General features: G+C 52.3%; 1 protein-coding gene across 4 annotated transcripts in view; it reads left to right on the plus strand.

Moving 5' to 3' along the window:
• Nucleotides 1-9,760: 9,760 nt before the first annotated feature.
• Nucleotides 9,761-15,059, plus strand: part of DLG5 (discs large MAGUK scaffold protein 5) — a 128,145-nt gene continuing 122,846 nt past the window's right edge. For 2 of the 4 annotated variants that reach the window (XM_060642370.3, XM_060642369.3), the window contains exon 1: nt 9,761-10,680. In XM_060642370.3, the coding sequence (XP_060498353.3) occupies nt 10,377-10,680 (304 nt within the window). In that variant the 5' untranslated portion in view covers nt 9,761-10,376. The remainder of the gene's footprint in view (nt 10,681-15,059) is intronic. The other 2 variants (XM_060642368.3, XM_060642372.3) reach the window with 1 other exon arrangement.

The following is a 15,059-nucleotide window of genomic DNA, read 5'->3' on the forward strand; positions in this document are numbered from 1 at the left end:
CCACCGAGGCACCCCTGTTCGTTTAATTTTTTAATGGTTATTATTTTTGAGAGACAGAGCACGAACGGGGGAAGGGGAGAGAGAGAGAGAGAGAGAGAGAGAGAGAGAGAGAGAGAGAGAGAGAATCTGAAGCAGGATCCAGGCTCTGAGCTGTCAACACAGGGCCCGATGCGGGGCTGGAACTCACAAGCTGTGAGATCCTGACCTGAACCGTAGTCTACCAACTGAGTCACCCAGGTGCCCCTGGCCATTGTCCATTTGCATATTCAGTCTCTTAGAGGTCATCCTGGCTTTGCACTCCAGCGGCCACCTCTGCTGTGGCCCTGCTGCTGCAGATGCAGAAATGCCTGGGTGTGCATACCTAATGAGGCCTCCCATGGAGGGACTTTCACCCCAGGGAACAACCCCAGGAAGGCTGCACAGAGCTGGATGCTTCCTGGCTGGAAACTGGAGGCCAGCGTTCCATCGGGCAGCTGTTTCTTTAGCTGCTGCTTCTGCAACGAGGAGGTTCGCCCTGATGGCAGCACGGGGAGCTGTTCCTAATGCCATCAGTGCTAACCCTGATTCTGTCGCATTCTCCCATTGTGATCCTGAGCAGGCTGACTTCTCTGACCCTCCATGTGGAGGAGAGGCACTGTTAACTGCCACGTGGCGGAAGGAGAGACAATGGAGAGAATGCGTGAAAGGATTGTGAATGCCCTAAAAGGACTGGTGTGCCCAAGTGGGTTTCTGATTTACCCAAACCAGAGTTCCCAAGCTGCACCGTCCCTCCTAGCACGCAGTTTCTGGCTTTGGTTCATTCTCACCACCTCCGAGAGAGAGTTCGCCAGGCTCGTGGGTCCATTCGCATTTGATGTACATATATCTGCACAGCAGGACAGCTGTTGCTTTCTAGCCTGTTCTCTGGCAGTGGGGTTTCATTCCTTTGAAGGCAGGGGTAGTTTCTGGTGCATTTTCAAAAGCTCTTCTGAGACTTCTCGGCTGTTCCCTGGCAGTAGAGATTCTTTGCCCTACCAGATAAGAGACACATGCACACAGCTAGTAGGGCTGGGAAGGGTAGGAAGCGAGACTCAGGCACCACACCTGTAGAATGGAGCTGATCGTGGTCCAGTACTGCCTGTGGGTGTAGTGGACAGGGATTGGGGGCTGGCGGGGAGACATTCAGTACAGTGCAGGGCATGTACTCGGCACTCAGGAAAGGAGAACTGTCATAATGTCTTCTGTGGCTGGGGCTGTAGTAACCCCAGAGACCCTGATTCTCAGACTAGAATCTCTGGTCTAGACTAGGGAGACAGAAGTGCCCCCTAGGGAGTTCCTGAGCGCAATTCCGGGCACCAGAAGCAGGTAATATCCTCACCTTCTCTAATTTGTTCTTCCTACACACAGTTCTGAGCCTCTATCATGCATCAGACTGGATGCTGGGGATACACAGGTGAGCCAGACAGGTGTTCCGTGGAGCTTATAGTCCAGTGGGAGGCGGTCGCTAAGCACGGAGTCACATAAGAAATGATGTAAATTGTGAGGAGTGCCAGGAAGGGAAATTGCTGCTCAAAGGGGATAGAACCCCATTTTGATAACTTGGGGAGATGCTGGGACTAGGTAGGCTTCTGCAGAAGTGACCTTTAAAATGCGATCTAAGGGGTTCCTGGGTGACTCTGTTGGTTGAGCATCTGACTTTGGCTCTCAGGTCATGATCTCACAGTTCGTGGGTTCGAGCCTCTTGTCGGGCTCTCTGCTGTCAGTGCAGAGCCCTGTTTGGATCCTCTGTCCCTCCCCACCGCCCCCGACCCTTCCCCTGCTCCCTCTCTCTCAAAAAAGAAATAAACTTAAAAAAACCCCTGAGATCTAAAAGATAAAAATGTGCTTGCCCTGCTTTCCCTTGTTTAGGTTCTTTCAATCCTCATGTCTTTCTGGGAAAGACTTTTTTTTTTTTTTTTTTAATATTTATTTATTTTTGAGAGACAGAGCACAAGTGGAGGAGGGGCAGAAAGAGGGGGACACAGAATTGGAAGCAGGATCCACGCTCTGAGCTGTCAGAGCCCGATGTGGGGCTCAAACTCACAAACTGTGAGATCATGACCTGAGCTGAAGTTGATGCTTAACCGATTGAGCCACGAGGTGCCCCAATCCTCAGCTCCTCTGAAGTGTCTGCTGCAGACCTCTACCTGCATAGGCCATACTGTGAAGGGCTCTGAAAAGAGTAACAGTGCGAGGTCCCTGTCCCAGTGTGTTCAGGGTGGTGGAACTTACCCCGGGGAAAACATAAACAATGCAAGGCAGTGGATAATGGCCACTGGGGGAGAAGTGGTTCAAGGCATAAGCACCTCTGGACTTCTGGGGAGGGGGAGTGGGGGTCAGCAGGAAGCTTTCCTGGTCCTAAGGGATGGAAGGGGTTTGGACACGTAAAGAGGAGCCAGGAGGAGTGGGATCCAAGGCGAGAGCAGAGAGGGTCAGTCACTGGAACATTGGGGGGTAGGGGTGGGTCTGTGATGATAGAGGAAATTAGGAGCCTTGGACGTCCAGCTAAGGAGGTACACTTGGTCCTGTAGGCCATGGGGAGCTAGTGAAGACTCTTGAGGAAGGGAAGAGGTAGCAGTGTTCTGAAGAGGGGAATCCTGCAGTTGTCGAAGCACGGATGGGAGACTAGGCAGCCAGTCCGGACCCACTGAGCTAAGGTTCATGAAGGTGACTGCTCACACCCGAGGCTCAGCAACATTGTTAAACTGACCATCCTTTGGGAGAAGTAACCAAAGGAAGATGCTATCACATGATATCAGAACCTTTCCAAATGTGGCTTTAAGCTGGTTTCTGTAGAAGGGACACACCCGGGAAGTGTTTTAATGCAGGGGAGGGATGAAGGGTGAGGAGCTGGGGCATGAGCCTTACAGGGTTGCTGCACACAAACTGTGTAGGTATGCAGAGGGACTAAAAAACTGGAGTGGAAGGCTCCAGGGAGGGCGTGGACGAGTGCAGAAAGAGCGATGGAGTTAGGTGATGAGCTGGAATCTTTGCCCCAGTTCTGACAGTGTAGTTTAGGGCAAGCAACTTCCTGGCTCTTTATTTGCAAAATGAGGTGGGTAGCCTTAGGGCCTTAGCCTAGGGCATGGCACACAGTGAGCACTCAATAAATAGTTGCTAATTATTTATTTAATTGTTAATCATTAATTACTTCTTTCTAAGGTTCTCACATGCTTTGAATCTCTGATCTCAGAATTTTGCCTGGTCTCAGGTACCCTGGACAAGACTCATTATTAAATGAGACTCTCCCAGATTTCCTGCTTTAAAATTGCAGGAAATTTGCCCCTAGGCTATTCCTGAACTAAGAACGAAAGCCATCTGGAAGAAAAATGTCTTCATGATTTGAGAAGCTACCAAGAGCCTAGCTTAAGCTAATTTTTTTCTTAACAGGTATATAGTCCATTTCATTGCCATAGTATTCCTAAAAAAGTTGTGTGAAACACAGCATCATTATAAATAGAATTCCATTTTCAGCATCCTGGGGAAGTTCATTCTCTTCAAGAACTCTTCAAGGAAATCTAAATGTCACACCTCGGATGTAGGGCCACCTGCAATTTCGGGGGGGGGGGGGCGGGCAGAGAAACTACTCTAGAAAGGGTTACTTCTCTAGTCACACACATCCAGGTGTTCATCCTGGTGCAGTTTGTACTCCCAGACACCCGCACTCACACCACAACAGTCCCGCACTGCCCTCACATTCTTGCTGTGCACACATGCGCACACAGTCTCGCGTGCAGCCTCGTTTCCTGTCAAAGGAGCTGGGCACGTGGAGCAAAGCATCAGTCTCCGTTTCTCCAGGGAACAGCTGTTGCTTATCTATTAGAACATAAAATTCAGGGTCAGAAGCCTCTGGGGCCCCAGCTCACTCAGCCTGCAGACAAAGCTTCTAGGTTTCTTCATTTGAAAGCCTCCTCTCCAATTGTTGGTGGGGAACTGAATCTTGTTTTCATTAAAAATTTTTTTTTCATTAAAAATTTTTAAAAAATTTATTTGAGAGAGCGCGCGTGCGCGCGCACACACACACACACACACACACACACACATATATGTGCAAGCGGGGGAGGGGCAAAGAGCAAGGGACAGAGAGAGAATTCCAGGCAGGCTCCCCATTGTCAGCATGGGAGCCTGATGTGGGCCTTGAACCCACGAACCTTGAGATCATGACCTGAGCCAAAATCAAGAATTGGATGCTCAACCGACTGAGCCACCCAGGTGCTCCTGGATTTTGTTTTTAAAAGATGGCATAAACAGGGGTGCCTGAGTGGCTCAGTCAGTTAAGCGTCCGACCTCAGCTCGGGTCATGATCTCATGGTTGGTGGGTTCGCGCTGACAGCATGGACCTCGAAGCCTGCTTGGGATTCTGTGTCTCCCTCTCTCTCTGCCCCTCCCCCACTTGCACTGTCACTCTCTCTCTCAAAAATAAATAAACATTGGGGAAAAAAAATCTTAAAGATGCCATAAGTAATTACCCCCAAACCAAGTCCTGCTGGAAGAGTAGGTTCCCATTCACTCATACATACAAGAGGGTTTGTTTTGAGTGCGTACTAAACAGCAGGCACCATGTAAGTCCTGGGGGTTCAGCAGTGAACAAGAAGATATTGTTCCTGGGTCCACAGAGCTCAGAGTCTTTGAGGATTGTCAGTTTTCTGTTGCTGCCATAACAAACTTACCTCAAATGTAGGGATTTAAAACAACCTACATTTATGATCTCCTAACTCTGGAGGCCATAGGTCCAAGTGGGCTCAACTGTTTTCTACTCTCAGGGTCTCACAAGCCGAAAAATCAAGGTGTCAGCCAGCTGGACCCTAACAGGGAGCCTGTTTGCTTGCTGACTGTCAGCTGGGGACCTTCCTTTGCTTTTAACAGCCCATCCTGGGTCTTTGCACTGGGACCTTACATCTCAGGGCCAGCAACGGCAAGTCAAGTCCTTCTTGTGCTTGGAATCTCTTGGACTTCCCCTTCTACTGCCTCCAGCCTGAGAAGATTCTTTGCTTTTAAGGGCTCATGTGATGAGACTGGACCCACCTGAATAATCCAGGCAGCTCTCCTCATCTTAAAGTCTGTAAATTCGATCACATCTGCACAGACCCTTTAGCCTTGTAACATACTTCATGTTCACAGGCCCTGGGGACTAGACGTGGACGCGTTAGGGGGGCCATTCTGCCTATCTACCGCAGATATATACAGGTAAGTAAACTGATAAGTTTAATACACACCCATAAATGTTAATAAGGGGAGGTAAAAAGTTGCAAATGAGACCACAGATCAGAGACACCTTTTGAGAGGAGGTTGGTGAGGCATGTCTGGCTTCTTAAAGTAAATAACATCTGAGTTGAAATGTGAAGAACTGGCTCTGAATTGAAGGGTTAACACCCTCGGGGCAGGACTTAGTTTGCAGTCCTGAAGGGGAGCCTTGCCTTCAAGACTACATTAGCTAGGGCATCTTCTTCTTCAGGGTTTGGTGGGTGGAGCTGGAAGCGGTGGGGGCGGGGGGGGGGGGGGGCTCAGCATCCAGGGGGTAGGAGGGCTCCGGAAGTGGGCGGAGTTCAGGCACCTGTACCCACTCAAGCTGCTGCCCACTTCCGGGGATATCTGACTTTGCTTCCGAAGCTGCTCCTGTTTAAGGCACTCTCCTTCCCATCTTTCTGTTTGCGGCAGAAATTATTTTTGAAATGTGGCCTCAACGCAAAACTCTTTAGTTGTTTATTCATTCATATGTTCACCGATTAATTAAAAAAGATCTATTGAGCACCTAACACATGCCAGGCGCCGTGTTAGGACAGTAAAGCAGAGAACAAGGTAGAAGGGGCCCCTGCCCTTTCCAGCTGAATACAAGTCAAGTGGAAGTCTTTAAGCCGGAGGCCACAACCTTCCTTCAGGAATCTGGAAACATCTGCTTCAAACCTGTCTCTACGTGCCTTGGAGAGTCTTTCAGACCTAAGAGAGAGTGGAAGCCAAAAGCACGGTGACATCTACTATTGAATGAGCACTCACTGTTATCGATATCCCCATATTAAAGATGAGGAAACTGAGTGTGTGCAGAGAGAGGTTTATCCAACAGCACCCAGCTAATAAGTTGCAAGGCTAATATTTAAATCAGGCCTTCTGACTGCGGAGTTGCCTGTTCAAGTGCTACACCAGGAAGGTTCTATGTCCACCAGACACCGAGCATTGTGCTAGGGCTTTGTATCAGCCCTATCTCTGAATCCTCCTAGCCCTGCCAAAGGGTGATGTTTCTTACCAATTTAGAAACGCAGAAATTGAGGCTCAGGAAAGTTAAGTAGCTAGCCCAGGGATACATAGCCAGCGAGTGTAGTGGGATCTCAGTGCATATTTCTGAGTGATTTCCCTTTAGGAGGGAAGGAGCTCGGGAGACGAGAGGAAAGAAGGTGGTCAGCCGTGGGGAGAAAAGAGCCAGTGGGGGTGGGAAGGCTGGGGGCAACAAGTTCTCAGAGTGGGGTGAAGCAGAGCAGAGTGGACACTGCAGGAGGTGTGAAGGAAGGGCCTGGGTGGCACCAGGACGTGAATGCCTGCCGGGAGAGAGCAGTTTTCTGTGGGGGGCTGTGCTCGGAAGGCGGATTGCAAAGCACCAACTAAGTAGTGAGTGGTCGATGAGCTTGTGGAGGTCTCTGTGTCTCCTGAGGACAGTAGAGAGGCAAAGGGGGCCTCTGAGAATGGGGAGACCTGCGTCAGAGCAGAGGGAGACCGTGAGCACACATGTGTGTTGAGAGTGTGGAGATTGTACCCAGAGCATGAAAGAAAGGGCTGTTTCCAAGGAGGAGGGAGCCCTCTGTTTCTAAGATCAGAAGAAAGAAGGAAAAATGGGTCCATCTACAGAGAAATTCCTAGGCAGTAATAGGTGACAGGGTGACTTGTAAAATGGGGATGCCCAGCCTTGTCCTTCCAACCTCCCCCATCGTGATGGAACTGTGTTAGTTTCCTGGGGTTGCCAGAACAAGTTACCATAAACTGCAGGGCTTAAAACAACAGAAATTTAGTAATTCACAGTTTTGGAGTCCAGAAGTCCGAAATCAAGCTTCACAGGGCCGGTTTCTTCTGAGGGTTCTGAGGCAGAATCCATTCCAGGCCTCTTTACTAGCTTCTGGCAATCCTTGGTGTTCCTTGGCTGGTGGACCCATCACTCCAACCTCTGCTTCCATCTTCTTGGAGACAGAATACATAGTATTCTCGTGTGTGTGTGTGTGTGTGTGTGTGTGTGTGTCTGTGTGTGTGTCTGTGTCCAAATTTCCTTCTTATAAGAACACCAGCCTTCGGATTAGGGCCCACCCTAATCCTATGTGACCTTATTTGAACTTGACTACCTCCACAAAGGCCTTATTTTCAAATAAGGTCATGTTCATAGGTACTGAGAGTTAGGGTGTGAACATATCTCTTAGCAGGATACAATTCAACCCAGAAGAGGGCACAAAAGAAATAGTGTGTGAGAACGTGCCCTAAAGGGTATAAAATGCTACCGAAGTACAAAGGCATTGGTTAAAGAAATGCTAAAGTTAAATATGTTTGTAAAGTAAACTATTTCCTCCCAGGGATTTATGTATTGCATACAATGCTGTAGTTTCCAATAAAGGGTTTGCTGAAAGTAGTGTCTATCACTGGGAAATAATGCTCTTAGCAAATGAGCTTCCTCATTGCATCCCTTTTAGGGGGCACTGGGAGACTGGGTCTCCCTGCTGTCTCAGGCACCCTTTGGATCAGGACTTACTCCTACATGGTTCCAACCATAAGCCAAATTAGTCTCCAGCTTCTCCTCCTCTCCCCTTCGTCTACCCCTCCACCCCCTAGATTTCTAAGAACAAAGGGTCCATCCTTCAGGTGTGTCCTGAAGGATGCCTTTGCGGATAATTTAGTTTCTGTAGTTGCTGTGGAGGAGGTAGTGGCCAGAAGAGGGAACCATCTCTCAGGGGCAGGGGTGAAGGGACAGTTAGGGAGCCTGTCTAGACCCTGGTGGTGTGCAATAACCAGGCTTCTGCTACCCTAGAACCTTGCTTGGCTATCGAAGCTCAGAGTATCTGAGCAGGGAGGCTTCTTAAGAGTTTAGTTCTGCCATTTTTGGTCACGGAGGTCTCAAAGAATTTAATCAAAGTTATGGACCCCCGCCCCAGAGACACATACATGTGCACACAAAGGTTCAGATAATTTCAAAAGTTTCACTGACACCCTCCAGCTTATTTATGAACCCAAGGCCAATAACCCCTGATTAAAAACACCCTTCCCACCCTGTTTTTCTGAGGAGGAAAGTAAGATCATCCAGAGTAACTGATTTGCTCCCACACTGCACAGTTATTTAAAGGGAAATCCGGGGCGCCTGGGTGGCGCAGTCGGTTAAGCGTCTGACTTCAGCCAGGTCAGGATCTCGCGGTCCGTGAGTTCGAGCCCCGCGACGATCTCGCGGTCCGTGAGTTCGAGCCCCGCGTCAGGCTCTGGGCTGATGGCTCGGAGCCTGGAGCCTGTTTCCGATTCTGTGTCTCCCTCTCTCTCTGACCCTCCCCCGTTCATGCTCTGTCTCTCTCTGTCCCAAAAATAAATAAAAAACGTTGAAAAAAAAAATTTAAAAAAAAAAAATAAAAAAAAAATAAAGGGAAATCCAAAAGTGAAGTGCAAATTCTGGTCTGCTCATTCTAACCACTGTGTATATATAGAGTTTGTTTCCATTAAATAAAAGTGACTCCTCCCTTAAAGAGGCAGAATTTGAAGAAAATTTTGCTTTTGGTGGGAGGAAAGGAAGTGGTTGGGGTAGGAGTGACAGTCAGTAGGAAAAGCACCCTTGGCCCCTGGCGTTGGTAATTGAGATTCATTCACTCCAACACAGACATTTGCAATGGTCCCAGGATCCCACTTTACACTAGTGCTGTGGGGTTACTGAGCCAACAGTTGGCATTCCAGCTTTAAGGACCTCCTCCTGCATTTGGGGGGTATGTGGTATGTGTCTGTGAAAGCCTATAAAGGAAGGCAGAAGAGTTCTTGGACTTGGAGTGGGACTGTAGATCCTCATTGAGTGCGTCAGGCTACAAGGTTTCTGTACCCGGTGATCTGCCTCGCTAGAATCTCGGGGTGACATCTAGGGGGTGCACCTCTCGTGTGAAAAACACCAAGGGCTCCACCACAGAGCCCCCTCCTTCTTCATCTAGCAACACATCCCCTCCTCCAAAATCCAAACCCCTCTAAGACTCGGGGACCATCAACCCGTCTCAAATAGGGGTGACGGGAAACATCCTGATGAAACGAGACTCAGGGGAGTCTACTGGGAAATGATCTAGGGGTTCCTGGGAGTGGGGGAAATCTCACATATTCAGAAGAGGTCTTAATTTTGAGACGTCCAAATTCAGGGGGCCCCCCCACCCCCCTCATTTGTCTCCAAGCTTTATTTTGGAGTTCTCAGGTTGAAGACCCTGGATTGGGGACAGGGTTTTGTTTGAGGCCGGCTCCAACAGCCTGGGGGCTGGCCGTGTGCCTGGTCGAGGAGGGTAGGGGTAGCCTGCTACTTCCAGCGGGTTCTCTAACTCCGAGTCCCAACCCCGGCTGCGCTCGGGCCTCGGGGCCCCGGAGAGCGAGCGGGCGAGCGCGGCGTCCCCGCCTCCCGGGCGGGCCGGGGGCGGGGAGGCGGGGACCCCTCCCCTCCCCTTCGCCATCCCTTCGGGGCCGGCCTCCCGGGCGCACGGAGGGACCGCGGGGGAGGGGAGAGGGCGGAGGGACGGGAGGCGGCGGCGGCGGCGGCGGCGGGGCTCGGGCCTTGGCTGACCGGGCGGCGGCGGCGGCGGGGCCCCGGTGAGCCGGGCCGGGGCGGCCGCCGAGCCGGGCCCGAGCCGTCGGGGGCCCGGCGAGCGCGGCGCCGGCGACTTTCCCCGCGGAGTTGTGGTCTAGTTTGGGGGGCGGCGCGGGGCCCCGGAGCCGGGGCGCGATCTCTCGCGGGGCCGGCGAGGGAGCGGCGGGCGGCGCGCGCGGAGGGGGCGGGGGAGCATGCCCGGCTGGAGCCCGGCCTCGGGGCGCGCCCCGGCCGCCGTCCCCTCCTCCGCCTCCTCCTTCTCCTCCTCCGTCTCCTCCTCCTCCTCCTCTTCCAGTCCCGCCGCCGCCGCAGCCAACATGGCTGCGCTCCTGAGCCCGGGAGGCGGCCGCTGCTGAGCGCTGCTCGCCGCCCGGGCCCCCAGCCCGCCAGGCTCCGGCCCATGGCCCCCGCGGCCCCGCGGCCCCGGGCGCGCTAGGGCTGCAACCGAGCGCCCGCCGCCCGAGGCCACTCGCCGCCGCCGTCCGCCCGCCCGCCCGCGCGCGCCCGCCCGCCCGCCGGCCTCGGGGAGCCGGAGCCGTCCGCGGGGCGGGGCGGGGCGGGGCGGCCAGCCACCATGGAGCCCCAGCGCCGGGAGCTGCTCGCCCAGTGTCAGCAGAGCCTGGCCCAGGCCATGACCGAGGTGGAGGCCGTGCTCGGGCTGCTCGAGGCCGCGGGAGCGCTGAGCCCCGGCGAGCGGCGGCAGCTGGACGAGGAGGCGGGAGGCGCCAAGGCGGAGCTGCTGCTCAAGCTGCTGCTGGCCAAGGAGCGGGACCACTTCCAGGACCTGCGGGCGGCGCTGGAGAAGACGCAGCCTCACCTGCTGCCCATTCTCTACCTGAACGGCGTCGTCGGGCCGCCACAGCCCTCCGAGGGCGCCGGTGAGTGGCAGACCCCCGCGGCCCGGCCTCTCGGACCGCTTTCCACCATCTCTCTTTGCAGCTCTGAGTCGGGGGAACTCGCGAGGGCCACTCATCCACCTGGCGCCGGCCGCGCGGGTGGAGCCTTCTCTCCCTTAGCGGGTCTGGGGAGGGGGCCCTGCGTGGTCCTCTACTTCGCACCTCCTCCCTCAGTCCCCGCCTGTCGCTGTGAACAATGCCCGGCACTGTGGGCCTCGACTCTCCGGGTGCCACGGCATCGGGGTGCTCCTGAGGCCAGCAGGTCCAGCCGCGGGGCGACCTCGGAGGGATGTCCGGCAGTCTCTCCTAAGGCTCTTCATCATCCACCAGTCATTTTGGAGTCTCTGCTAGCTTTTAATCGGTGATACGGTCTAGAAGAATGGAAATTGGGCCAGGACTGGTCCTCCTGAATTCTGGTCCCTGCCACCCCGTTTGATGATAACTGGTGCCGTTTCACTTTCTGGCTCTCTCTGCTCCCTTTGCCCAGAGCTCAGTCTGTTTGCTCGCCCAGACTTGTGCTTGATTATGCACAATGCCTGCTAGGTTTCTTTGGAAACTGTGGGCCTGGAAAAGTTGGGGAAGTTGCATTGCACCATGGGAAAATCCTAGTAGTGGCTGCTGGGGCTCAGATCCCTCCCTGGCGGTGCTGAGCTGCCTGAGGAGGGAAGGCTGGTGGCTGGTGCCCTTGGGTGATGGATTTGTGAGTATTCCTGTGTGTGTGTGGGGGGGGGGGGGGGGGGGAGGGGGTACTACTGGGTGTTTGTGATAAATGATAGGCCTGGCCTGGTTGGGGAATGTGGAAAGCCAGCCTTTTAGACAGAAGCTCGAGGAAAAAGGCACAGCACTGAGGAAGGAAGAGAACCTGCAGTTATTAGGCACCTACTGTTGTGGCAGGCACTCTGCCTTATTACATTTATTGTTACCATTCTGTGAGCTGTCTACTTATTATTACTTTGCCAGAGAGAAAACTCTGGCTTGGAGTGGTTAAAATGCTCAGAGTATTAGGCACCAGGAGTTTTCAATTATGATCTATTGTTTTGTTGAACACGTTCAGAGCCCAAAAGTGGCAAATGCCACCTTTTCTATGTCTTGTCCTTGTTTTAAGAGTGAACGGAGAGGGCTGACAAAGCAGCCCTGAGTAACTGTAGGCCAGAGGCTGATGAAACCCATTTATTTGGCTGTTAAAAGCCTCACTTATTAAGGGGGTGATTTTATAAGCTGTTCCTGGTTAGAGCTGCAGTGTATATTGGCCATCTCAACCTCACATCTTGTAGTGGAGGAAACTGATGTACAAGGAATAAACTGCTGGTCACACAGTGCGCATCATTTCATCGGTGGTCCTCTGTCTCCACTTTGGGATTTCTGACTCTAGCATTTATATCCCTCAAGCCTGCGTTCTGTCCCCCCAGTTTTGGTCGTATTTGAGTCGCTGGGCAAACCCAGTCTCCTGGGATGGTGGTTTGGAGGATGCTGAGGAGGGCTGTCACATGTGTCCATGAGGATAAAGAGACAGGGAACTCTCACTGGGGTAATTGTTTTTCTCCTTAATTGCTTTCATCTTTCTATTTTTGAAGGAGAAAGTTTGTCAAGGAAGTGCATAAGTTAGAGTGCAGACCCACGTCCTCCCTGGGATGTGTTTGAATCAGTGCTAGCTTTAATCTCTGGAATAGTTGGACGGATTGCCATTAGTTAGTTCCCCCTGCTCTGTGCCTGGCAGAGGAGGTGGGGCCTTGCTTGGGCTGAGGTTGTAGGAGCTGGTCCTGACCTCTGAGGAAGGGATGGACTATGGTTTGGGTTTTCCTCCTGAGGGCAGTGATTGAAGACCCTAGTTTTACCACAGAGCAGAATTCTGTGGCTTTCCAGAGGGTCATGCAAGCCTCAGGAAAATAGTTGTCGGGGGGAAAGTTATGTTGATTTTAGTTAACGCTTTAGAGAAAAATTAGGGCAGCATTTGGTATGGCAAAATAGAGCTTCTGGGGAGGGGTGATATGGTGTGCAAATAAACAGTAGCGTTGGGACCTTTGTAAAGGATGAGTTATTGTGCACTGGTTTTCCAACTTTTTTTTTCTCTCTTTTAGCCAGCGAGCTCTTCTGGGGCAAAGCTCAGTACAGGGCTGGAGGCACCTTTCTGTAGGCACGCAGGTCCATGGCTCTGCCTGTAGTCGGCCTCTGTGCAAGGCCCTTGCAAGAGCCCGAGAGACAAACCAGCTGCCTTCCCAGGGATCCACAGCATCAAGGGGCAGCCAGTTTGTCATGTCTCTTTGCAGGTGCTGCCATCATCCAGTTAGGGACTTTCCTGGTGGTTTCCGCACGCTTTGTGGGCCCCTGGTCCAGAATGCCCATTCCCTGGCTGGCACCTGTGCGCTGGGATTTTGGTCCACTGCAGGCAAATGATGGCTGGTAGCTCCCCACAAGGGCCTGGAGCCCAGGGTGAAACTAGCCTGGGAGGTCCTGGGTAGATGAGCCAACCACGGGCTCATGCTCAGAGCCCCAGACATTTATAACCCACCGTGCTCAGGCCTGGGGTATGAAGATGACTAACAAGCATACCATGTTGTTTTATTTCGGGGGCAGGGACATTCCTATTCCAGGGTTGATGGTACCTTGCTGCTCAGCATTTCGAATCTCACTGCATACTTCCATGTCTCACTTAATTCTGTAGCAACCCCAGGGAGATGGGGGTGGTGGTGCCTTATCTGCATTGCACTGGGTTCCGCACTCACATCTCTATGGTTTGAGGACAGGCCAGAAGTTGCAGAAAGGGGCAGAAAGGAGGCTGAGTCGAGACTAAGCCCAGTGCTCCTGGTTCCGTGTTGGGGTGTTTTTCCTGTCACCTGATTAGGCCCCCTCAGTACAATTTCAGGCCATCTCCTACATTCGGAAACTCTGGAATTATGAAGCCTTTCCTGTGCCAATACATGCATCTGTGAGGAAGAGGTGATCACCTTTGCCCCTGCTGGCAGTGGTAGTAAGAGGGAGGACTCTTGTTCTTGGAATGGCTCAGGTGTCTCATGTTTTTTCTGCAGGTGTACCAGGATCTTGTTTGGTCATTCAGAACCTGCTCGGTCCTTTGTCATTTGTTTCTCTTTGCTTCAGTTACTGACACCTAGGTTTTCTCGCTTGAAGACCTTTGACTGCCTGTCCCTGGAGTGAGGGTCCTTTCCTGGCCGGAAGCCTCAATGTCTTCATCTGTGAGATGGGGCTAAGGGTGCTAGGCTGCCTGTCTCAGCCACTGGGAGGGAGGAATGTAATTGGGGAGGATGGAAGTGCCTGGTCCTGTGCTTTCCCCAGGTGGGGCTGCACCGCAGATGGAGACAGGGGTGGGTAGGATGTAATTCCAGCCCGCAGCTTGCCATCTAGTTGGGGGAATGGGTCACTCAGGAGAGTGACATTATGCGATAGATCAATTGAGTGATATAGACACAGGTAGGCTTTTTCTTCCTTTTAAAACACTGATTAGCACATACTTTCCCTGAATACTCTCATCTACCTCTAGTGGCTCTAAGTACCACCCAAACGTGAAGGTCTTCTCAAAGCACGTCACCCCAGGCGTCTCTTATGGGACAGAAGTGGCAGAACTTGGTAGCTGCTCCTGTGTGCTCAGAGATGCAAGTTTCCTTCTCATCCCCTCTATGTGCCTTCTCTGAAGCATCCTAGCGAGCTGCTGACTTGGCTTCCCCAGAGGCAAGAGACTGGAGACAGCGGTGGCTGCTGGACAAAGGCCTTCGAGGAGGGACTGGGGCTCAAGCTGGGTGTCAGAGAGGCCGTGTGGACGTGCAGAGGCAAAGGAGGAGGACATGCTGGTTCAGATTGTGGAAATGAGACCAGCCTGAGCAGAGGGCGGCACAGGCTCTGGGTGGATAGGGGTGCAAAGGTGATCCAGAGGGACCGCGATGGCTAGGCTGAGCGAAGGGTTTGGATGGCACTACGAATTTAGACACTGTGCACTTGTCGGAAGTTAAAGCTGGAGGAAATTTTTTTTTTTTTTTTTTTTTAAAGGACTAACTTGCCAGGCTTTTCCAGCAGGATGAGAGCTGGTGACTGCCACTTGTCAGGTGTAGATTGTTTATTATTCATTAGAGATTTCCTGGGCCTTTTGTTCTCTATCTGCTCTCTTCAGGTACCAGCTACATCGTCTTCATCTACTCCAGCCTGGAGGGTCAGCAGGGACGGAGACATAAGTAAAAGTTCCAACCATTGTAGATTTTCTTTTGGTTCTTTTAACTGTGTTATTTGAGAGGAGGTGGTGGAGGAACTTGAAAGTAAGCAGAAAAGAGAAATTTATTGTATAGTATTCCCAGAGCTTGGGATGGATGGGAGAAACCAGCCTTGGGGTGATTGATCCCCGAATGTGATGCTTT

The sequence above is a fragment of the Panthera onca genome, chromosome D2 (assembly GCF_046562875.1).
Source record: "Panthera onca isolate mPanOnc1 chromosome D2, mPanOnc1 haplotype 2, whole genome shotgun sequence".
NCBI classification, from domain to species: domain Eukaryota; kingdom Metazoa; phylum Chordata; class Mammalia; order Carnivora; family Felidae; genus Panthera; species Panthera onca.